The following is a 24,040-nucleotide window of genomic DNA, read 5'->3' as shown; positions in this document are numbered from 1 at the left end:
TTCGCAGCTCACTACTGCCTGGACAAGGCTGGGCAACAGGATTCTGTTTTTGGCCAGTCTGTCCTAAGAAATTTGTTTCCAGTGTAGGAACCCAACTCGTCCTACCTCGACCCGTTGCCAACAGCACCCCAGTTGTTGTGCCTGTTGCACATGTTTGGTGCTGTTTGGCCTCATGCGTATGACTCAGCCTGTAGCTTGCTATTCACCCATATGTGAGGACTACCATCCTGGGAGAAAGCAGAGTTGCTTACCTGTAACAGGTGTTCTCCCAAGACAACATGATGTTAGTCCTCACGAAACCCGCCCGCCACCCCGCGGAATTGGGTTCGCTTACGTTTTATTATTTTATTTTTCGCTCGTACTTTTGCTACAAACAAGACTGAAGGGGGACCCCTGGTGGCTGCAGGGTTAGTGGCATGCTGGGCATGCTTAGTGTATCAGTCAAAGTTCTAGAAACTTTGACAAAAGTGTTCCGTGACAGGGCTCCATCTGATGATGTCACCCATATGTGAGGACTAATATCCTGCTGTTCTGGGAGAACACCTGTTACAGGTAAGCAACTCTGCTTTTTCAAAGCTATCTAGGTGCAGAAAACTTTAAATGGCTCTGTATAAAAGTGCCCGGGCTTTGAGCACATCAAAGCATGTAATTACCTAGTGCATAAAGTCAGCGTGACATTGGGTTTTCTGAAAGGCAGAGCTGGGATTTGACAAGTTACATGCTGCAAAAGATTAGGTGTACATTTTGAGGGTTGGTTTGTGCACGTTATTTCGGATAATTTTCAAAGTGAACTTGCGTGCATAAGTTTGCTTTGGACATTGAGGTAACTCCTATGTTTTGGCAAGGCATAAGTTACATGGATGATTGTTCAAATTCCCCTCATAAAGCTCCAGTGTGGCAGTATCTTAAAACATAAATAAGTGTAAAGATTATTGAAGGTTGATATAATAAAGTCAAAGTACAATAACTCATTAATATGCCTACTTTTTGACTATAGTTCCAATATAATTAATAGATTTTGGCACAGGGTCTTAAAATAAGTAACTACTTCAACAAATGTAGACGTGGATGTGAGGAGATAAGCGTGCACATGCTGTAGCAAAGAAGTAGTTTCAGTCAAACATGAAGAAGTGGCACCTCTGTAGATGCTTATCCATTTACCATTAAAAACCTGAGGAAATATTTATTTAGAAAACATATTTATAGCCCCTGGGAGGACAGGGGCACAGGGCATATACCTCATTACAGATAAGTGCTCAGTTTTCAAAAAGATGCCAAATTACTTTTGAGTGTCCAGAATTCCCTGAGCAAGGGGAGGATAAACTTCTAGGTCCTGAATTGCATTGGTTGGATTTAAGCCCTTGCAGTCCATTGTAAACAGCACAAATGATCTCATAAAAACAGGCAGCAGCAATAATCATGCTGGAAGCTGGGTGGTTTCCAACTCAATTTTACTGGTAGTTAAGATGGATGAAAAGTTCTTTGCAGCTCATTGATGTTAAAGTCCAATTGAGTTACATATTAATACATTTGTGACCTCAGAACTTCCAGCAAATGTCTTTAGAAATTACAGCCAATTCCTTTAATAATTTAGCTCCTTCTCCTTGCCAATCAGTAGAATTAAAGTTCAGCTTTTTTCCATTGTGAAATGAGTAGAAAGTAGTCCCAGATACTTAAATGAATCTCAATGCCCCAGTTCTCACACCTCTCCTTTAGCCTTTGCTATTCTCATTTCTTCTCCTTGTGGTACCGGGTTGGTCCTCTTCTTCTCTTCTCTTCCCAAGTGTTTCTCTCCTGGGTCAGTAGTGATATGTGCTTGAATAATAACTCTCAAACTCTTTCTGGTAATGCATGGGAATCCATTCTTCCTGATGACGTAGATGCTGCTTAGGTTCTTTCTAGGTGAAAGACACCTCTTCCTCTAGATGACACAATCTGAGTCCCTAGGGCATTCAGTCCATGAAATAAAACAAGGAGGAAAAATCTTACTCAAAGGGAAAATCAAATACGAAGCAGGAAGAGTGGAAAAACGTCTTCCTCGCATAAGGTTTCCAAAGCTCTGGACAAAAATATGGGGTAGAGCACTCTGCCTCCATTTCTTCCCCAGATCTCAGTCCAAGAGAACCCCCAAAGTCTTTTTCCCAGCACAGAGGAAAACCAAACTAGGAATCCACGTCCTGAGATGATGGCATGGCTTTATAGATTGAGCACACCATCTGAATCTCCCAAATGTGGGAGCCAAAACCCACAACTTACTGTTAACTGCATCAGTCTGCTCCTCTCTAAAGCAATTGAATTAATGCTTCTAGTAAAGCATAATTGTAACAACTAGAGATAATTTTCAAAAGGATTTTCATGCTTGTGAAAATTGCATTGATACATGCTGTTGAATTATCAATAGGTTTTATGAATGTAAGTGGAGTAATTTTCAAAAGTATTTAAGCACTTAAAACTCACAAGTTATCCAGCTCAATGCAAAGTTTTAAATTTCCCCAATAGTAATTCGGTTCGCTGGGTAAGTCATTAGCTGGATGAGTAAGGGGGGTGCTCTGGAGCCAATATTAGGAGTTCGCCAAATAAGTTTTTCTATTACATGTGCCCTGGAGCAAGTCTAAAGTTATCCTGCCTTGTGTGGCTGGATATGTTTACACTTCACCAGCTATATTCAAAAGAGGCCGGTTAGTTTTAAAGTTATCCAGCTAAAAGTAGCCGGATAACTTTTAATCAGGGACATTCAGGGGACATTTATCCCGCTGAATTTACAGGATAATTTATCCGGCTAAATTTAGCATGGTAAGGAATCTGTTCTATGTCTCTCTTAAATATTGGCCTCCTCAGATTTAACATACCAAGAGATTCTTAGCATTCGGACAGGTTAATCCACACCAGTGGGTTATGCACCTTTACTAGCAGATGGTGACGGAGCAAAGCTGAACAGAATTCTCCGTCTCCAGCAGATAGTGGACATACATCTCCCTATTGGGGATTGCTTAAAAAAAATAGTAGAAAGAGAAAAGAAGAAGGAAGTTAATTTGCTCTGCTCTCCTGTGGTGGTACCTTGTGGTCCCTCCCTCAGTTTTCCTGAGGTGATATCTGCGGATCCCTCCCTCAGATGAGTGCCTCACTCCGGTAGCTGGTTTTTCCAGCGTGGACTTAGCTGTAGAGAAACAAACAGCTGAGAGGCTAGTGGGTGCAAGAAGCTGACTGCAGCAGTAAAGGCCTTTGCCCTCTCCCCCTGCAGCTGGAGACCGACTCTGTACTCAGCTGGGATGGGCTGAGCTCAGGTAAAGGGTAATGATAAAAAAAAAAGAGAGAGAGAGAGAAAAAGGGGAGTTAATTTTAGTGATTCCATCCCCCTGCTGGTCTCCGAGCTTGGCATGTCGATCCGATGTCCGTTCCCATCTCCGGGGGAGCTTGGGGAGTCATAGCAGGTTCAGTGGCCTTTTTGGCTAGGTCCCACTCTCAGGCTTTGCTTGGTCACAGCTTGGTAGGCTGCAGCGGCGTTTGTGCTTTTCAGCGTACAAGGCTGCTGCGAAATAGTGTCGCACGTCGGTTCGTGCTTGTGCACCCGGCTGTGCGTTTAGGTGGGTGCTCGGGTGAGCACCCACCTAAACGCACATTGGGTGAGCACCCACCTGAACCGCACATTGGGCGCATACGTTTGGGCGTCCGTGGTAAGCACTTATTGCGAGCGCAGCTGGGCACACAATTATCGGACACTTTTTTTGGCATATTGATAATGGGGGTTTATACATGGTGCTGTAGTAAAGAAGCCTAAGTGCCTTACCCTTTGTGCTGCTTGCCATAGTCTGGCATCAAAGCCTGGTGTTCCCTATAATTTGTGTCAGCGCTGCTGGGAGGTTCAGGGAGAATTGTCTCCGATTTTCTAAGCCCGGTTCCTCCCAGCATGATGTGTAGGAATGGAAAAGGAAGGGGAACTGCCAGAGGTTTCGCCTGCTTTTGGGACTCCCATAAATGATTCGTTAGTGGGGGAAGGTAGCTTAGTGGATACAGGGCTGATAACCAGTGGTTTTGGTATGGATCCTTCTACCTTTTCTTGGGTTGAATTTTTTCAAGGGCTGTGGTCCAGGCGCAGTTGGCAGCACCGGCCAAGCCTAACAGTTTAGGATCACAGGCTGCTGATTCCCGCACACCTGCTGCTGTGGGTAAGCGTCAGAGTACATCTAGACCTGCTGCAGGTCACAATGATAGGGACCCGGATGGCATGGATGATGAAGCTGGTCCTTACTCCCTGGAGGATGGGGAAATTCCTCTGGGATTGGAGCCAAATAGAACTGTGTTGCGTTTCTTTCATAGAGATGTTGCCGGTTCTGATTTCTCAGACATTGAAGATGCTGGGGTTGCCAGGTGCCGATTCCATGTCTGAGCCAAAGAAAAATCCCATTTTAATTTCTTTGCATAAAGCTTCATGTTTCTTCCTCTCTATGGAGGCTATTCAAGAATTGATTGATCTTGAATGGGGCACCCCAGAAATTAATTTTAAAGGGGAATAAGCCTCGGAAGAGCTGTACCCCCTGAATCAAGCTGCGAGAGAGCAGTTGCACTTTCCAAAAGAGAATGTGCTTGTGTGTACTATCACCAAGCAGACAACTATCCCTGTAGAAGGGGGAGCGGCATTGAAGGATGCACAAGATGGGAGAATTGAGGCTATCCTAAAGCATGCCTTTGAGGTGATGGCAGTGAATTTGCAGAAAGCCTCTTGTTGCTCACTGGTGGCTCGCTCTTGTTTACTTCTTTCTCAGGAAGTCGATGAATCTGGTATGAATTCCAGGGCAGTGATGGAACTGGCAGCCTCCTTTTTGGCAGATGCAGCTGCAACCTGGTCCGCACTTCTGCCAGAGGGGGGTGGCTTCAGAAATAGCAGTCAAGCATCAGCTATGACTTAGAAATTGGTCAACTGATACAATTTCAAAGTCTAATCTTATGAAATTACTCTTTTAAGGATCACTCTTGTTTGGGAGTGAGCTGGAAAAAATGACCAATAAGTGGGGTGAGTCCCAGGTTCCTCAATTACCAGAGGATAAGAAGCAGGCGCCACGCTCCTTCGGCACGAAAGGTCGTGCTAGGGGTTTCAAACGCTTTCGACCCTACAGAGGAGCGACTTCTCAGAAGCAGAACAGAAAGGGTGCAGGCTTGAGTGGTGGTGCCCCCCCCCCCCCCCCGAACCTCTCAGTGAAGGTGTGCCGAGCCACCCCCAGGAACAGGAGATAGGGGGGTCATTTTTCTCTTTTTTTATCGGAGGTGGGTCAAGATCACATCAGAGTGGTGGGTTGTGGAGGTAATAAGAGATGGCTATGCTCTGGAGTTTCTCAGTGTTCCTTGGAATATTTTCATGGTGTCTCCCTGCAGCTCTCCGCAGAAGAGGCAGGCAGTGGAGTGTTCGTTGTGAAGACTTCTCAGCCTGCAGGCTGTAGTCCCAGTGCCCATGTCACAAGAAAATACTGGCCAATATTCCATTTATTTCATTATGCCCAAGAAGGAAGGTTCTTTTTTCCCCATCCTATATCTCAAGGGAGTTGACCATTTGCGGGTGACTCGTTTCTGCACAAAAACTGTATACTCCATGATAATGGCAGTACAGTCGGGGGAGTTTCTTACATCTCTGGATTTGTCAGAGGTGTACCTACATATTCCCATCTGACTGGAGCATCAACGGTTTCTGTGTTTCACTGTTTTGGGGTGGCATTATCAGTTTAGAGCGCTGCCCTTTGGTTAGGCCACCACGCCCAGAACCTTTTCCAAGGTCATGGTAGTGGTAATGGCATTGTTGAGAGAGGACAGCATTCTGGTCCACCTGTTCTTAGAAGATTGGCTGATTTGCGCCAAGAGAATGAAAGAGAGCCTCCAGGTCTCACGCAACGTGATCTCCTTGCTACAGGATCTAGGTTGGGTGGTAAACTTGGCCAAGAGCAATCTACAGCCATCCCAGACACTGGAGTATCTCGGGGTTCGTTTTGACATGAATCAAGGCAGGATGTTCTTGCCAGAGATCCACATTCAGAAGTTGATGGCACAGGTGCGACTGTTGATAGAAACAATACGCCCAACTGTGTTGTCTTATCTATAGGTGCTCAGGTTGATTGCTTACACCCTAGAGGTCATTCTGTGGACAAGGGCACATATGAGTCCTCTTCAGCACACACTGCTTGCTCGTTAGTCCACAGTCTCAGGACTACTCAATATGGCTTCAGTTACTGATGGAGATCAGAATCCAGCTGCAGTGGTGGTTGCAAGTAGATCATCTAAGGAAGAGAGTTTCCCTATGAACATTGGACTGGCTAGTACTCATGATGGATGCAAGCCTCCAGGGTTGGGGGGGGCTCACTGTCAGTAGTTGACTGCACAAGTGCTCTGAAATAGAGAAGAGTCTCTCTGGAGCATCAATCGGCTGGAAGCCTGTACGATTTGGTTGGCATGCTTGCGATTCGTCAACCGCTTACAGGTCAAGCGGTCCGGATAATGTTAGACAATGCGACGACAGTGGCTTACATCCGTCGCCAGGAAGGAACCAGGAGCCAGCAAGTGTTGAAGGAAATAGCCCAATTCATGGAATGGGCTGAAGTACATCTGTAGGAGATCTCAGCTTCACGCATTACAGAAAAAAAACAACGTATGAGCGGACTTTCTCAGCAGACAGAGCCTGGATCCAAGAGAATGGGAATTGTCAAATGAGGCATTCCAGCTCATAGTGGACCACTGGGTTCTCCGTTTTTAGACTTGCTGGCGACATCTCACAGTGCAAAGGTTCCTCGCTTCTTCAGTCGCAGGAGAGATCTAAAGTCCTTGTGCATCAATGCCCTCGTGCAGGAGTGGCTGGAAGGCAAGCTTCTATATGCCTTTCCCCCATGGCCTGTGTTGGGCAGAATGATTCAGAGAATCAAGAGTCACACTGGGATGGTCCTTCTGGTGATACCAGATTGGCCCAGGAGGCCATGGTATGCAGATATGCGAAGGCTCCTGGTGGACTCTCCCATAAGATTACCAGTTCACAGGGATCTGCTACGGCAGGGGCTTGTTCTTCACAAAAATCTGATTTAATTTTGTCTTACGGTATGGCCCTTGAGAGGGCTCAGTTGCTGAATCATAGACATTCCACTGCTGTGATTGCCATTTTTCTGCAAGCGAGAAAGTTCTCCACTTCCTTAGCTTATGCTCAGATTTGGCGAGTGTTTGAGACTTGGTGTGAAGATCGAGGGGTTCTTCCTTGTTCAGTTAAGATCCTGCGCATTTTGGATTTTTTGCAGGCTGGATTGATTAAGGGGTTGGCCCTTAATTCATTGAAGGTACAGGTGGCAGCTCTTGCCTGTTTCCGAGGTCAGGTAGATGGTGGACCCTTGACAGCCCATCCAGATGTGGCCTGGTCCTTTGTTCTCCTTTGCAGTTGTCGGTGCCCTTGTGGAGTCTTAATCTGGTTTTGGATTTTTTGGTGGGTCTCACCTTTCGACCACTGCATAGCCTCTCCTTGAGGTTACCTACTTTGAAGATGGTGTTCCTTATGGCAATTTGTTCTGAGCGCAGAGTCTCCAAACTACAGGCCTTGTCTTGCCAGGAACCATTTCTGCGAGTGACTCCCAGGGCGATACAGCTACGTACTGTTCCGTCTTTTTTGCCAAAGGTGACCTTGGATTTCCATTCGAATCAGTCAATTTCCCTGCTGACTCTGGACAGGGAGAGAGATGCAGATGAATATCACCTGTTACGGACCTTGGATGTCAAGAGGCATATCTTGAGATACTTGGATATTTCTAAACCTCTCAGGACGATGGCCCAACTATTTATACTCCACAGTAGGAGTAAACAGGGAGAGCCGGCATCATGGGTTACGATAACCTGCTGGATTAAGGAGGTAGTCACGGCTGCTTATGTGGATGGTGAGCAGCCATTGCCTAGTCAGATTAAAGCTCATTCCACTAGGGCTCAGGCAGTGTCATGGGCAGAGATTAGATTGTTGACTGTCATCGAGATTTGCCAGTCTGCGACGTGGTCCTCCTTACACACCTTTTTCATGCATTACGACCTGGATGGGCAGGCCTGGGAGGATGCAGGCTTCGCATGTGCGGTGTTTATCGGACCATGGGCAGCCTCCTGCCTTGTTCGGGAGTAGCTTTGGTACATCCCACTGATGTGGATTAACCTGTCCACATGCTAAGAAAGGAGAAATTACTACTTACCTGATAATTTCCTTTTCTTTAATGAGGGCAGGTTAATCCACCTTTCCGCCCTTGGCTGTCAGATGATGATGATATTGTCCTCCTGAGTGGTTGTGTTTTCCAGGGATTACTGGTAACCGTCAGATCCAGTCCATAGGTTAGTGATATTACACTCCTTGTCGGAGCTCAGTGTTTTCCTATTAACTGAGTACTTGAATGGTTGCCTGTTAATAGTTATGTTCATGTATTATTTAGTTGTCCACAGTTGGCTTTAGCAGAGAATACCGACGGGCTGATGTCACTGCAGGGGTATATATTCCATGATATCAGCTTTGCTCCGTCTCCATCTGCTGATAGAGGTGCATAAACCACTGCTGTGAATTAACCTGTCCTCATTAAAGAAAAGGAAATTATCAGGTAAGTAGTAATTTCTCCTTGAGTCAGATTTGACTCCTGGCAAGTGGTCCAGGGGCTCAGAGTAAACTGATTAGCACAGAATGGGGGTCTGGGAACAGCTATACTAAAATAAAAGAATAAACTTCTCAGGCATTATATACAATTATTCAGTTTTGATGAACTTACAAATGTCTCTTGTCATGCGTCCTTTTTACAAAGAGCACCACATTTTATGTGCTGTAGTAAATTCTGCTTGCATGTTCTTTTACTTATTACATACCAAGGAAAACATAACTTTAAAGAAACAAATAACTTAACTTTTGGCATTGTAAAAGCTAAAATTGGTCTTCAGAAAGGACTCACTAATAAATTTGTATTACTACTTTTTGTGTAGTGCTATCATATATACAGTGCCATACAGATACTCATAAAAGGCATAGAGCTTACAATCTAGTCAAGGCACATAGACAAGAGAGAGAGTAGGCTTGGGTTAAAATTAAGAAGAGTGTCATTGGGATGAATTTGGAACTAGGTGGGTTATCAGCTGGAATTAGTTGAGGAGCACTACAAGAAATAAGACCTCTGTCTTCTAAAATAATCTATATCAGAAAAGCATTTAAGGAAAAATTGAATTGAAGGTTTGCTGATCAGTAGTAACTTTGAACCTCTATAATATCTCCTGTGATCATTGCTTACCATTACAGAATACAGAAAGAGGGCAGATGGCATTACAAAGAACAGTATAGAAACTTGAAAACCTATTATAAACAGCATTTAAAGTGGCCTAGTGGCTTTACCATAAGGCTGCAGGAGACACCTAGTGAGGGAACACGCTTCGTGTAGGGAGGGAAGCTACGCCTACTGCAGAGAACCCTGCTGATGAAAGCGTTTTGTATCTTCCTAACAGAAAATTGTGTAAAAAATAAACTGCACTTATTTATTCCTAGTAACATCGCTTTATAGCAGTCACACTACCAGCAGGGTTGTTGGTTTTTCTTTAAGTAATTCAGTAGACAATTAGGACAAACAAAATGAAGACGCTCTTTTTCCTATGTGGTTTCTTTTCCTCCCCAAGACCACAATAATTGTGGTCAGTGTTTGCAGTCTTCTCCCACTTACAGTTTGGGATGCCGGCTGGCTCCAGATTTTCAGCACGGCTTGATTCAGTCCTGGTTTTACTTCACCGCCTGCACTGATTTCTCATCTTGGTTTTCTTAGGGAAATCAATAAGGAAACCAGAAGTATGTCCCTGCTTGCAGGGGGGGGAGGGGCGGGGTAAAACCAGGACTGGGTCAACCTGTCCTGAAAATCTGGAGCCAGTTGGCAACCCTAGTTATGGAAGAAAATGAATTAGGAGGTGCTGTGCAACTTGTCACCAAAAGCCTATGCAGTCATGTCTGATGCATTTGAAGTGTGACTGTACTGCGTATGTTACTTAAACAGAGCTCCCAGGTGGGGTAGTGGTTGAATAGGAGAGAGGTGTGGCTTTATTGATTACCCAAAAATTAATTCCAGTATCTTTTCATCCTAGGTCAGTAGGTAGATTTATTTGTATGTGTACAGGAAAAAAAAGGCACAATATGACATAATTTTGTGATTTCTCTGTTACAGGGAATCTTGCAAGCACCTTAGGTCAGCACAAAGGGCCCATCTTTGCTCTGAAATGGAACAAGAAGGGGAACTACATCCTAAGCGCGGGTGTTGATAAAGTGAGTATGGGGAAAAAGATAAGGCAGCAACAATCAGAAATTCCGTTGTTGACTGAACTATATGTAAACCCCTTTTTCATGGATGCGCCATATCCTAAGGGTCCATAAAAGTATTTTTATTTTGGGGCTGTCTCCAACTGATCATCTCCCCATATTCTTGTCCCAAGGGGTGGATTCTTGTCTACTGGGGGGAAGGTTGACCACCTAGGCTCAGGCAGGTAAAAAGAAATCCAATATCAGTTGTGTGTTGTTCTGACTCTTTGGGATAGGTACATGAACAAAACAGGCTGGACTCACTGGATGGGTGTTCAAAAGAATGAATATGCATAAATGAGGCAATGTCCAGTTACAGCCAGGTTCTTCAGCCATAGGTAAAGTGCCTCTCCTGTGGAGGTGTCCCTTAATACCGGGGCTTGGAACTTGTTCATCATCCATGAGGATAGAATGAATATTTGTCTCAAGGTGACTGGGGTATCCTAACCTTGATGGACACCTTCCCCACGTTACCTAAGGTCCAAATGGTACTCCCGAGCTCCAGCCTGGCTGTGACCTTCTTCATTCCCGGGAGGGAAACTCTGTTGGGGGTCTCCAAATGTCATTTTTGTCTTCTCTCCCTCAAATTCCTCTTCAGACAGATTCAGCCCTCCAGGAAAGCTTCCAGCCCTGGGTAAGGAGGGGGCAGAAAAGATCCTTCTTCCCAATTCAAGCAAACAAATTTAGGCTTGGGACACAAAACAATCTTCTCTCTTCCCTCTGATGGTTACTGCAACCTCCTCTTGGACTGGGTGAAGAAGTAAACAGCTCCCTCCTGCACTCCTGGAGAGGAGGTTTCAACCTCCCAGAAGCACAGGTATTAGAACACAAAACCTAGTCAAAAGGACCAAAAAAATCTCTTTCTCTTCCCTCCAGTCTTTAACCAAGACCTGGCAGGGCAGTGTCTCTCCCTTCCTTGTCTAAACTTGGAGAGCACACTCAAACCACTCCTGTCTCTTCCAAAATCAAAACTATCCTGCCCTAGGCTAACCCCCACTTCTGGATTCGGGTTCTGCTACCTTAGCCATCCTCAGGGATGGTGTCTCCCTCCTAGCTGACCAACTCAGAGGCAGGGATCTAGGGCCATCTAGTGGGGACCCCTAGAGATATCTACATATACTTTATGAACTCCTGAGAAGCTGAGACCCTGTGAATTGTTGTATCTTGGGAGCTTCCCTTAAGGGGCATATGGTCCTTGGTCCTGCTAGATGCTTCTCCCTGTGCCATGTGATTCAGCACATTATTATTTCCAGCATCATCATTAAACCCAAAATGTGTATACAGCTTATTGTCAACTTATATTGAAGGCCTGTTGAAATTTTGTATTTTTGTGTCTACAAACTTTAAGAAGGGTAAACACAACAGAAGGCTATGATTTTGGAAACCGTATATGTTTGTAAAATATGAGTCCTTTTTTTTTTCTTAGAGTGGTATTGCAAGGTGGGAGCAGCTTGTCATGTCACTGCATGAATATAGAAACAAAGACCATGACAGCAGATAAGGACCATTAGGCCCATCGAGTCCGCCTAATTTCATTCCTGCTGCAGTGCTTTAGACCCCCAGCTGACCTCTGGCTTTCCTCTCATTTCTTGGCAACTTAGGGATCCTTTATTCTAATCCCATGCCTTCTTGAAATCTGTTACCATATTTCTCTCCATCACCTCCACGTCCCGTGCATCCAGCACCCTCTCAGTGTGGACACATTCTCTGATATTGCTCCCGAGTCATCCTGTGACCTCTTGTTCTACTTTAAAGGCATTCTTTCCTCCAAGGTATTTAAATGTATGTCATATCCCCTTGTTCCTCTTCTCCTCTAGGATATGCATATTCAGGTCCTTAAGGCTTTTGGGGTAGACCCTGCCTCATTTTTCTTGGAATGGCCTCCAACCAGTGCATATCCTTTTTGGAGCTGCAAACTCCAGACTTCCAGGCGAGGTCTCACCAATGCCCTGTACAGAGGCACAGTCACCTCCTGCTGATTATTTATTAAAATATGTTACTCACATGCAACAATAACTCTGTGAAAGCAAGGGGCAATCCATATTGGTGCGGTCCCCAGTTAAAAACACACACACACGGTATTTTTCAAAGCCATTTCTGCAGGTAAAGGAGGGCTTTACCTGAGGGCGTAGGCTTTTTTAGAGAATTGTAACGCAACACCTAAGCTGGCAAATAATCACATAAGATGCACCAGGTTTCAAAGTGGACTTGCTTGCATAAGTCCGCAAATACACCTGCGTGCTTTATGCGCAGGAGTTTGGAAATGACCCTCACTATGCCCAGACTTTTACCTGCAGAGAGACGAGGGGTTTGCCCTTACCCGCATCAGTTTAAATGTTCAAAGGCCCGCGCATATTTTTTCTTGGAGAAAACTACCTGCAAATCGGCAGGCGTAAATACGTGCGGATAGATCCCGTGCTTTCCTTTTGAAAACTGGTGTAAAGTCCACCCAGGTAATTGTCTTTGAAATCAAAGCAAACAGTTACAAAATTGCTCCCTCGGTACAAAAATAAACGTATTTGATGACATGAAATAAATTAAAATGCCTACTCGGTAGCACACAACAATGCAAAATAAAATAATAGGTCCATCCACAAACACATTTAAAATCTAAAAAAACAACATACTGCGGAAAGAAAATAAAAGGTAACGGCTTAAAATGAGCAAAGCAGGTCTACGATATCCATTAAGTAGCACTGTAAAGTTTAAAAATATTTTAAAAATCAGGCTTTCGGCTTGATTACCTTCCTCCCCACCTCCTCAAATTTCCTGACAGGCCCTGCTGGGCCACCCACTCCCCAAAGCCCTGGAGCAGGTGAGTGCATACCTTGCTCCTGGCTGGGGTTTTTACGGTCGAAGGCGGGTGGGGGGGAGGAGGAGGGCAGCCTTGGACTTGGGGGTTGCAAGTTGGGTGAAAGGTGGGGAAGCCCAATTTCAATTTTAACATTGATCTGGGGAAGAGGGGTAGGGGTGCACAGCCCCACAGGATCTTTTATGAAATTTAGGGGATGGGGAGGAGGGAACGGGCCTCGAGCCTGCTTTATGTCTTTTGGTGCCACTTAACTGGATGTCTTCAAAGATAATGCGGCTAAGTAGCAAGTTATCTGGCCGCACAACCTAACCGCGTATATTCAGACAGAGCTGTTTGGGCTTTGTATTTCACCGGATAACCTTAGGCGAGAGTATTCAGTGGGACGTTTCTCCTGAGCTGGATAACTTGTCCGCTCGCTGGCTTACTGACCGTTTCCACACCTGAACTGAAGCAGGCCCTGCTCTTTCCACTGCTCTCTGCATCTGCTTGAATTCTCTCTCGGTTTTTGTTATTTCAGCGTCTGCCTTCTGTTGGCCTTGAAGTTTCTAGATATGTTTCCTAGCAATCAGAGTACAGTGTTGAGTAACTTTTCCTTAAATATTCCATTCGTAGACGACAATAATCTGGGATGCTCATACAGGAGAAGCTAAGCAGCAGTTTCCTTTCCACTCAGGTAATTATAACTGATAAAAATGTAAAAGCTTTTTTTTTTTTTTAAATGAAATCTTTTTCAATGAAGCAAAGATTTGAGTGTAAAAATCTCAATTTGTAGACACAGTAGTAAAGTTGTATCAAACAAGCTGTGAAGGATACCTTTTTATTAAATAAAAAATATTTGTGAGTAGTCACAAATTTAGCAGTCCAGTAAAATCGTATCACCTACAGCTTGTTTGTTGTCTTATATTTCTGTGTATCTAAATGGACCAGCTTGGCAGCCACAATATGTTCACTTGTAGACAAGAAAAATGTAATCTTACTATGAAAGGTATAGGAGCTTTCCATTACAAATCGCTCATTTCTCCTCATTTTCTGCTGGGCACGGATGTGGAGGCCTTAGAGGAAACACCAAATTGACTGAAACTGGGAGGTATTGATAAGGTGTAGGCACTGATGATGCTTATAACTTGAGGTACGATGTACATCATTCATCACTCAGCTAGTTAAAGAATGGGGATGCAGGTCTGCCCTTAGATAAACAATTCAATAAGTGACAGAGAGTCATCCATCCTGTTGCCGCCTTGGTTGCGGAAGGGATTGTATTGGTTGGTATCCTCAGCTACTTAACTGAAACGAGTCACTTTGCCTCTAACTGTTAGCAACATTCCCATCAGAGTTTCACTGGCATGCCCGTTTTCAGTAATGGATCTTGATCTGACAATCTCAGGCATGCCTCTTTTAACAGCCGCCCCCTAAATTAGGCAGCAAAAATGTGTAAGTTATCACCGGTGTTCAAAGGCGACTTACACCTACAAGGCCACTTTGAAAATTATTCCACCAAATTTACCCGCACACCCTTATCACCTGCTATTATGTGCCTGGAAAGTTTAATTATGTGCATACTTCAGAAAATTTGAGAGTATGAGTGTAAGTGCAAATACACCACCCCCACACTCTGCTCCAGGAATGCCTCCCACTCAGTCTAAATAAACTTACATGCAAACAGGCAGCGTGCGTGTATATGTACCCACATATCGGGCAGGCAGTTTTGTAAAAGTTCATTTCCACAACTGAAAATGCTATTTTACCTGTGGAAATTGCTTTCAAAATTGCCCCTTTTATGATCACATCAAAACTAGTTCTAAATGCACATGGCTAAATCAAGAAGCTCCGAGCAGAACTAATGGAGCACTGCTCCCTGGGGCGTGCACGTATTCATCCTGGAGTATACATGGATCCAAAAAAGAATAATCCTATCCACATCCCCTGCTATATACTGAAAATGTCATAGGACATTAAACAAAAGGAGAGTCATTTTGACCATCAACTTTTAGGGGGTAATTTTGTAACAGCCCTCATAAATTAGACAGCAAATATGCACATAAGAATTCCTCCCTTAGGATATTTGCCTGGGATTAGCAGCTGCCACTTAGCCAGATAACTACTTATCCAGCTAAATAGCTGGCTGAGTGGAGGATGGAGGAGCTGTTAGCTGGATAAGTTATCCACCTTACTCTGGTCGGGCTGCAGACCTGTCCTCAAGTTAGCCGGATAGACGTATCTGGCTAACCTTTAGATAGCCTGATATATTTATCAGCACCACTGTAGGACATACATGTGTAAACTGGTGAATTTTAAAACATGCACATCAAGGAAATGATCAGTTTTGCCAGTTGAATCCACTACTATACCCAGTCCTCCTCCAGATGGAGACTGTCCTGGTTCTTCAGCCTGAACTGCTTCTCCCCTCCCCCACCCCCTGTAATTCACCCAGTCCTCCCACTCGGTAACTACTACACAGTAAACATGTTTAATATCACTGACGCCAGATAATTAGACCTGTAAAGTTACATAAGTCGCCAAATGTACGCACATAAGTGTCTTTTAAAATAGCAATTTACACGTCTGAATGCTGCCCCTTTTTTACATACATATATGTGCACACAAAAGTAGAAGTTATGCATGTATATGCTAATTTTTATGCGCATAACATTTGGAAAATTCACCCCTTAATGTGTTCTGAGGTACAAAGATGACTAGATCGATACCCATCTTAGCTGAGATCCCATTCCCCTAGAGCTCGTCTGTAGTAAGCGTGGGGGAAAATGCCTGTATAGATGCTGTTTTCTGGGAGTGGTGCTGCTGTGAGAATGAGAACTTTCTGTAGTGTTTTAAGCAGTGCTGCAGTAAAGCATCTTTATAATGGAGAGGGGAGTGCCCCATCTTTTGTTAAAATAACACTCGTCTGTGTTTCATATTTATACCAGTAATTAGGCTTTTTTAAAAAGCTTGATCGGTTGAGAGAGAGAAGAGATTCAGCAAGAAGTGTTAGGAACAGGCTTTTATTAGTTCTGACATTTCTTTAAGCTTGCATATGGTAAGCACTTCCATATGTCGACTGCATTGTAACCTTGTCTCCACTGTAAGAAGAAAATAACCTCTCTCCACAGATTCACTTCTAGTATTCCCTGTGGAATTTTTCTGCTATGACTAAGTCCAAAAAGCCAGCATCTGTACTGTAAAGTGATACAGCTGCTGAATGATTTATATCTCCAGAATGTCCTAAAATTAGGCTGGATCTCATCTGTGCACTTTGCTCACACACACACAACCTACAATTTTCCGGTAATTTGTTTGTCTCGCCTTTCCTTCACACCCACTCTCCAAATTACAATATTGTGTAACAGTTCACATCTGCATTTGAATGACCAGAGAGTAATATGTTCACAGTATCTGCTACATTTTCAATAGATTGGTGCAACATGACATTCATGAATGGTTTTACTGCTGAGATTTACTAATGAGCACAGTAGATCTTTGGTAACTGTCTGATAATCATTTTCAACAGATATTCTTATAGGTTATGTTTGATTTGGTATCAGATTTTTTTTTTTAGATGCTGAGTACTGAAGGAGAAAGCTTGTACTGTATTTATCTCTCTCTTACCATATGTGGTATATTCGTTGAGAGGTCATGAAAACCCATGATCGGTGCCAGAGAAATTCATTTTATTACGGACTTACATTGTCTCCATAGTTCTGGTTACTCATGAGTCCAAATGTTTTTCAAAAAAGAATTTTATAAATGGGTCATTTGATACAGGCATTTCAGTGCCTTATAAAGGGGCAGGATGTTTAGTGACAGTCTCTGTAACAGAGGATAGATAGTGGTGGACCCTTCAAGGAAAAAGAAGGGGATGCACAGTGAGAAACATTATTATAGGAGGCAATAGAGATTGTCTAAGTCAGCGATTCTCAACTGGTGTGTTGCCAAGCACCGGTAGGGTGTCTCAGCTCCCGGTGTCCCACTGCCCCGGTTGTACTTCCCTTCTCCCTTTTTCCAGCCCCACGGGCCAATGGGAAGCTGCCTTTCTTATTGCCCCCACTGCCCAATGGGAAGCCTCCTTCATTCTTCCTGCCCCCGCGCAGGCCAATCGGAAGCCTCCTCCCTTCTACCTGCCAGTGGGAGTAGGAAGAAGGGAGGAAGCCTCTGATTGACTGGTGAGGCAGGAAGAAGGGGCATCGCATAGCCTGGGGGTGGGGTGGGAGGAATGGCAGTATCGAACCCTGACGAAGCAAGGCCGCCATGGGAGCTCATCCCCGTGGTGGCAAAGAGGAAACCCGACCAAGCAAGGCCGCCATGGGAGCTTATCCCCAAGGCGGCGAAGAGGAAACCCAACCCCAACCAAGCAAGGCCCCCCGGGAGCCCATCCCTGTGGCGGCAAAAAAACTCACCAGAGTAAAGCTGCAGCAGAACTGGAGCCTATCCCTGCAGTGAAGGACAAAGAGGTTTGGCAGTGAGAACTTATATGTGTGTGGGTGTGACTGGGTGCCTGGGTGAGAGCTTGTGTGTGTGGGTGTGAATGGGTGCCTGCGTGAGAGCTTGTGGTTGTGAATTTGTGCCTGGGTGAAAGCATGTGGGTGTGAATGAGTGAGAGCTTGTATGTATGGGTGCCTGGGTGACAGCTTGTATGTGTGGGGTGCGTGGGTGAGAGCTGGTGTGTGGGGGTGCCTGGATGAGAGCTGGTGTGTGTGGGTGCCTGGGTGAGATCTTGTGTCTGTTTGTATGAATGGGTGCCTGGGTGAGATCTTGTGTAATATTTTATTGATATTTGGACATGTTTTAATAATTTTTATGAGTTTTAATTGCTGGATGTTATTCTGTTCATCAGCTGTTTAGTAGCATTTTTAGTATAGCTTTACAATTATTTCTGTGTGGGGTTCTATAGCAGCTTGGCTTATTCTATTTTCCTAATAGGAAGTGTATTAGTGTTTAGGGTCTGGTTTAATATATATAGTGTTGCCTTCTTATAAATAGGGTTTTTGTGTGCTAAAATCCTTATTTATAAATGATCTGGAAAGAAATACGACGAGTGAGATAATCAAATTTGCAGATGATACAAAATTGTTCAGAGTAGTTAAATCACAAGCAGATTATGATAAATTGCAGAAAGACCTTGTGAGACTGGAAAATTGGGCATCAAAATGGCAGATGAAATTTAATGTGGATAAGTGCAAGGTGATGCATATAGGGAAAAATAACCCATACTATAATTACACAATGTTGGGTTCCATATTAGGTGCTACAACCCAAGAAAGAGATCTAGGTGTCATAGTGGATAACACATTGAAATCGTCGGTTCAGGGTGCTGCGGCAGTCAAAAAAGCAAACAGAATGTTGGGAATTATTAGAAAGGGAATGGTGAATAAAACAGAAAATGTCATAATGCCTCTGTATCGCTCCATGGTGAGACCGCACCTTGAATACTGTGTACAATTCTGGTCGCCGCATCTCAAAAAAGATATAATTGCAATGGAGAAGGTACAGAGAAGGGCTACCAAAATGATAAGGGGAATGGAACAGCTCCCCTATGAGGAAAGACTAAAGAGGTTAGGACTTATCAGCTTGGAGAAGAGACGGCTGAGGGGGGGATATGATAGAGGTGTTTAAAATCATGAGAGGTCTAGAACGGGTAGATATGAATCGGTTATTTACTCTTTCAGATAATAGAAAGACTAGGGGGCACTCCATGAAGTTAGCATGTGGCACATTTAAAATTAATCGGAGAAAGTTCTTTTTTACTCAACGCACAATTAAACTCTGGAATTTGTTGCCAGAGGATGTGGTTAGTGCAGTTAGTATAGCTGTGTTTAAAAAAGGATTGGATAAGTTCTTGTAGGAGAAGTCCATTACCTGCTATTAAGTTCACTTAGAGAATAGCCACTGCCATTAGCAATGGTAACATGGAATAGACAGTTTTTGGGTACTTGCCAGGTTCTTATGACCTGGATTGGCCACTGTTGGAAACAGGATGCTGGGCTTGATGGACCCTTGGTCTGACCCAGTATGGCATTTTCTTATGTTCTTATGAACTCATGAGTAAAGTTATATGCACAAAACTGTGTGCACAAACAGGAGTAAATGTGTGTTGATTCTAGCACTCCTTATTACATTGGCTTCTAGATTGTCTGATCTGTTCTGAAAATCAGACTTGTTTGTGGCCCTTGAGAACTGGAGTTCGTAATCCCTACTCTAGCTGATAACTTTTCGCTTTTCAAGAACATCTGAAGAGGATCCAATGACCAGTGGAGCATATTTTCTTTAAAAAAAAAAAAAATGGCTGAGTACTGGGGCTCCTTAATCTTTACTCCCGGGGGAATTCTGTTCTACTGTGCAGCACAGAATTTGTGGAGAATTTCCTTCTTGTGCAGAATATACAATTTCCGCGTAGAATTTGGAAAATAAAAAGCCCTGTGGGCTGCGAGTGGAGTCCAAACAGCTTACGGCTAAGATCCAGTGGGCTATGAGCAGAGCCCATCCCACTCACAGTGAAGATCAGCAGGCCCAGTGGCCGTGGGTAGAGCCCATCTTGTCCACAGCCAAAGACCAGAGAAGGCCTAGCATGAAAGGCAAGAAAGCTTGTGAGCCTGTGTGTGAAGGTGTTTTGGGTATGTGTGTATGTGAGGGATTGGGATCCTGTATGTGTGAGCATGAGTTTGAGAGAGGAATTGTGTATGTGTGAGGGAGGATATGTTTGTGAGAGGGAGCCTGTGTGAAGAGGTGTGTATGTGAGAAAAAGAGAGGGAGCTTGTGTGTGTGTGTGTGTGTATGTGTGAGAGAGAGAGAGAGGGGCAGCCTAGGTGAAGGGTGTGTGTGAGCCAGAGAGAGGGAGCCTGTGTGAGGGGTTGTGCGTGCGAGAGAGAGGGAGCTTCTGTGAGAGAAGTGTATATGTGTGTGCAAGAAAGAGAGAGGGAGCCTGTGTGAGGGTGTGTGTGTGTGTGTGTGCGCGCGCCAGAGAGAGGGAGCCTGAATGACAGGGTTGTGCGTGCGAGAGAGGGAACTTGTGTGAGAGGAGTGTATGTGTGTGCAAGAGAGAGGGGGAGCCTGTTTGAGAGAGAAGGGCTGTAGGGTGAAAATAGTGAAAGGTGTTGATCCTGGACAGGGAGGAGAGAGGGGTGTGGAGGAGTTGGGGCCTGAGAGGGACAGAGTGAAAGAGATCTGGCCATGGGAGTAGGGAATGAAGTGGAAGGGACACTCTTGCAGTGTACGTCCAGGAGAAATCTGCTCAAAATAGTTAAAACTCTGCATCTATTGAGAAATAACTTTTTCCTAGCGTGTAGCCAAATGGACTCAGGACCAGTGGGTTATGTGCTCTTCTGCTAGCAGATGGGAGATGGAGTCAGATTTCAAAGCTGAAGTCCCTCTAGATATACCCCTGCAGTAACCTCAGCTCTTCAGTATCTCTCCGTCTCCTAGCAGATGCGGACACTATCCCACATACTAGAATAGTGTTAAGAATTACAGCAAAGAAGAAAAAGAAAATTTACCTTAAAGAAGATCAAGCCCCGCTCTCCTGCGGTGAAACCTAAGGGTCCCTCCCCCAGTTGAGAATTCCTGAGGTGATTTCCGATATCCCTCAGAGGTGAGCCTTGGTCCGGTAGCCGGTTCCCAGTGTGAACTTAGCCCCCAGAGTGGCTGAAAGGCAGCGGGTGCACGACCGAGCGCAGCAGTGAAGGTAAAGCCCTCTTCCCCCACAGCTGGAGACCGTCCTGGCACTCAATTGGTAAGCGCCGAGACCAGGTAAGCAGAAAACCTTAAATTCAAGTCTCCGAGGCTCGGATTGCCGTACCGATTCTGTTTCTTTTCTGGTGAGGTAAAAAGGAGCACAGCGGGTTGAGCAGCCCTGGTTGGGCTAGGCCCCGATCCGGTGCAGTGGTCCACGTGGAGACCCTCGGGGGCGCCAGCGCCATCTTCCCTTCTTGACCGGCAGTACGCACGGGGCAGGCCAGACGGCCGATGCGCCTAACTTGTGCACGTCCAATACAGACACACGCGCAGCTGCGCACACAGCGGCACACACAACAGCACGCACAGCTGGGCTGCATGCACAACGGAGCGCGCATAACTGAGCGCACCCCACGCACACAACTACATGCACAGCCGCGTTTACAACTACATGCACGTATTGAAGCTAGAGGCAATGGCACCGGCACCCAAGAAGACCAGAAAGCACTCTTTTGCACAGCCTGCAACATAAGAGCCGCGCAGCCTGAACTGAAGTCCTGCATGTGTCAACATTGCGAGGAAGCCCAGGGGGAACCAAAGTCTGGTCCCTCATTGTCTGGGGATGGGTCTGGAACAACTACAGATGATAGCGCCCCTGATCTATGCATTTCCGAGATGGTTTCTCCACAAAAGCGCACCTCAGGGGCTCCTACTCTGACTCCCCCTGGGATTAACATGGACCCAGGGACCTTCTCCTGGTTAGAATTTTTCCAAGGGCTACAATTCTTCATTCAGGCACAATTAGCCCCAGCTGTGCCCTGGGCTCAGCCCCTACCAGAAGCACAAGATCCTCCCGGCCCTGCACGGATGCCTCGAGACATGCCTCGCCTAACCAAGAATTTCCCTGACAGGGACCCAGACACCTCAGATGATGATGGTGACCCCCTGGAAGAAGGAGAAATTCCTCCAGGCCTGGAACCATACCGAACCATGCTTCGCTTCTTCCACAAGGATGAATTACCTGCCCTTGTTTCCCAGACTCTGAAGACTCTGGGTATTCCAAGCACGGACCCTATGGCAGAACCAAAGAAGAATCCCATCCCTGGTGTCCCTTCTTAAAGCCTCATGCTACTTCCCAATAATGAAGCCATCCAGGAACTGATTGACCTGGAGTGGGATGCCCCGGAGGCCAGCTTCAAAGGGGGTCGGGCCTTGGAAGCCCTATACCCTCTGCAACCAGCAACCAAGGAACACCTGCATTTCCTGAAGGTGGATGCCATGGTCTGTGCCATCTCAAAGCGAACGACGATTCCCGTTGAGGGAGGGGCTGCATTGAAGGATACTCAGAATAGACGATTGGAATCCATCCTTAAGCAGGCCTTCAATGTAACAGCAATTACACTGCAGATTGCTTCCTGCTGTGCACTGGTGGCACGTTCATGCTTGCTCCTAACCAGGGAGGCAAATAACTATGGAACCTGAGGCAGCCTTCCTGACGGATGCAAGCTCAGACCTGGTGTGTACCTCTGCCAGAGGCGTAGCCTCGTTAGTGGCAGCCAGAAGGCAACTATGGCTATGGAATTGGTCTGCTAACGCGACATCTAAAGCGAATCTCACAAGAATGCCCTTTAAAGGATCTCTCTTGTTTGGAAGTGAATTGGAGAAGTTAGCCAGCAAATGGGGAGAATCCCCAGTGCCTCGGCTACCGGAAGATAGGAGTAAAAGATCTCAGCATCCCTCTTCCAGAAGAACCAAGGGCAGAGGCTTGCAATGCTTTAGACCCTATAGGAACTTGCAGTTCCAGGCACCTCATCCCTCCGGAAGGTCCCAGCCCTTTTGGAACCGACAGATCAAGAGAGGAGCAGGCTCCAGCCGTGCTCCACAATGAAAATGGGCCAACCCATCCACAGGAAGAAGAGATAGGGGGTCGACTTGCCCTCTTCTTCCAAAGATGGGTCGAGATCACGTCCGATAAATGGGTACTAAACATCATTAGAGAAGGTTAATCTCTGGAGCTCCGCAGCATCCCTCGAGACAAGTTTATGATGTCACCCTGCCACTCCCACACCAAGAGACTGGCAGTGGAAGCCACTGACAAGACTACTCAGTCTGAAGGCAATAACTCCGGTTCCCACGCCCCAACAAAATCCGGGGCGCTATTCCATCTATTTTATCGTTCCCAAGAAGGAAGGATTGTTCCGACCCATCTTGGATCTCAAGAACGTCAACCGTCATCTGCGGATACTACACTTCCACATGGACTCTTCGCTCCGTCATAATGGCAATACAACCAGGAGAGTTTCTAACCTCCCTGGACCTCTCCGAAGCCTACCTTCACATTCCAGTCCATCAGGATCACCAGCTTTTTCTACGCTTTGCGATACTGGATCACCATTACCAGTTCCGAGTGCTACATTTCGGTCTAGCAACCGCCCCCAGAACATTCTCCAAAATTATGGTGGTCATGGTGACAACACCGAGGAAGGAAGGGATCTTGGAATACTCTTACCTGGACGACTGGCTGATCAGGGCAAAGTCTTTGGAAGAGAGCTGGCAGGTGACCAGCAGAGTCCAGAGCCTACTGCAGGAACTCGGTTGGGTCGTGAACACGGGCAAGAGCAGTCTGCAGCCCTCTCAAATCTCTAGAGTACCTGGGGGCCCAACCTGAGGAGAAGGAAACTGATGGAACAATTACAAAAATTGATGACCAATGCATGCCCCAAGGTTTGGGATCTCATGGCATCAACCCTGGAGGTCGTCCTGTGGGCAAGGGCCCATATGTGACCACTCCAGCGCTCCTTACTGTCACGATGGAATCCACTATCCCAGGACTACTCAATTCGCCTCCAACTGCTAGCAGAGGTACGTTCATAGCTCCAGTGGTGGCTAGAGGAAGACCACCTAAGCAGAGGAGTAAGCCTATCCCCACCGAACTGAACCTTGCTCACCATGGATGCGAGCCTGCGAGGGTGGGGAGCTGACGGCCCAGGGACAATGGAACAAGGAAGAGGCGGAATGGAACATAAACCGCCTGGAAGCTCGAGCAGTCAGACTTGCATGCCTGCGATTCAGCCACAGACTTCGAGGCAAAGCGATTCGAGTAATGTCGGACAACGCTACAATGGTGGCTTACATCAACTGCCAAAGAGGAGCCAGGAGCCAGCAGGTGTCTCTGGAGATAGACCCTCCCATGGCATGGGCGGAGATAAACATACAAGGGATCTCGGCCCCCCACATTGCAGGAAAAGACAACATCT

At 45.7% G+C, this 24,040-nt stretch overlaps 1 protein-coding gene across 7 annotated transcripts in view; it reads left to right on the top strand.

The window, feature by feature from the left end:
- TBL1X (transducin beta like 1 X-linked) overlaps window positions 1-24,040 on the top strand; it is a 507,113-nt gene that overhangs the window by 460,165 nt on the left and 22,908 nt on the right. For all 7 annotated transcript variants that reach the window (XM_029604372.1, XM_029604377.1, XM_029604371.1 and 4 more), the window contains 2 exons: window positions 10,179-10,276; window positions 13,734-13,794. In XM_029604372.1, coding sequence (XP_029460232.1) covers window positions 10,179-10,276; window positions 13,734-13,794 — 159 coding nt within the window. The remainder of the gene's footprint in view (window positions 1-10,178; window positions 10,277-13,733; window positions 13,795-24,040) is intronic.

Source organism: Rhinatrema bivittatum, chromosome 5 (genome assembly GCF_901001135.1).
Source record: "Rhinatrema bivittatum chromosome 5, aRhiBiv1.1, whole genome shotgun sequence".
NCBI classification, from domain to species: domain Eukaryota; kingdom Metazoa; phylum Chordata; class Amphibia; order Gymnophiona; family Rhinatrematidae; genus Rhinatrema; species Rhinatrema bivittatum.
Note: the sequence above shows the minus strand (reverse complement) of the source record. Positions and strands in the feature narration are given on the sequence as shown.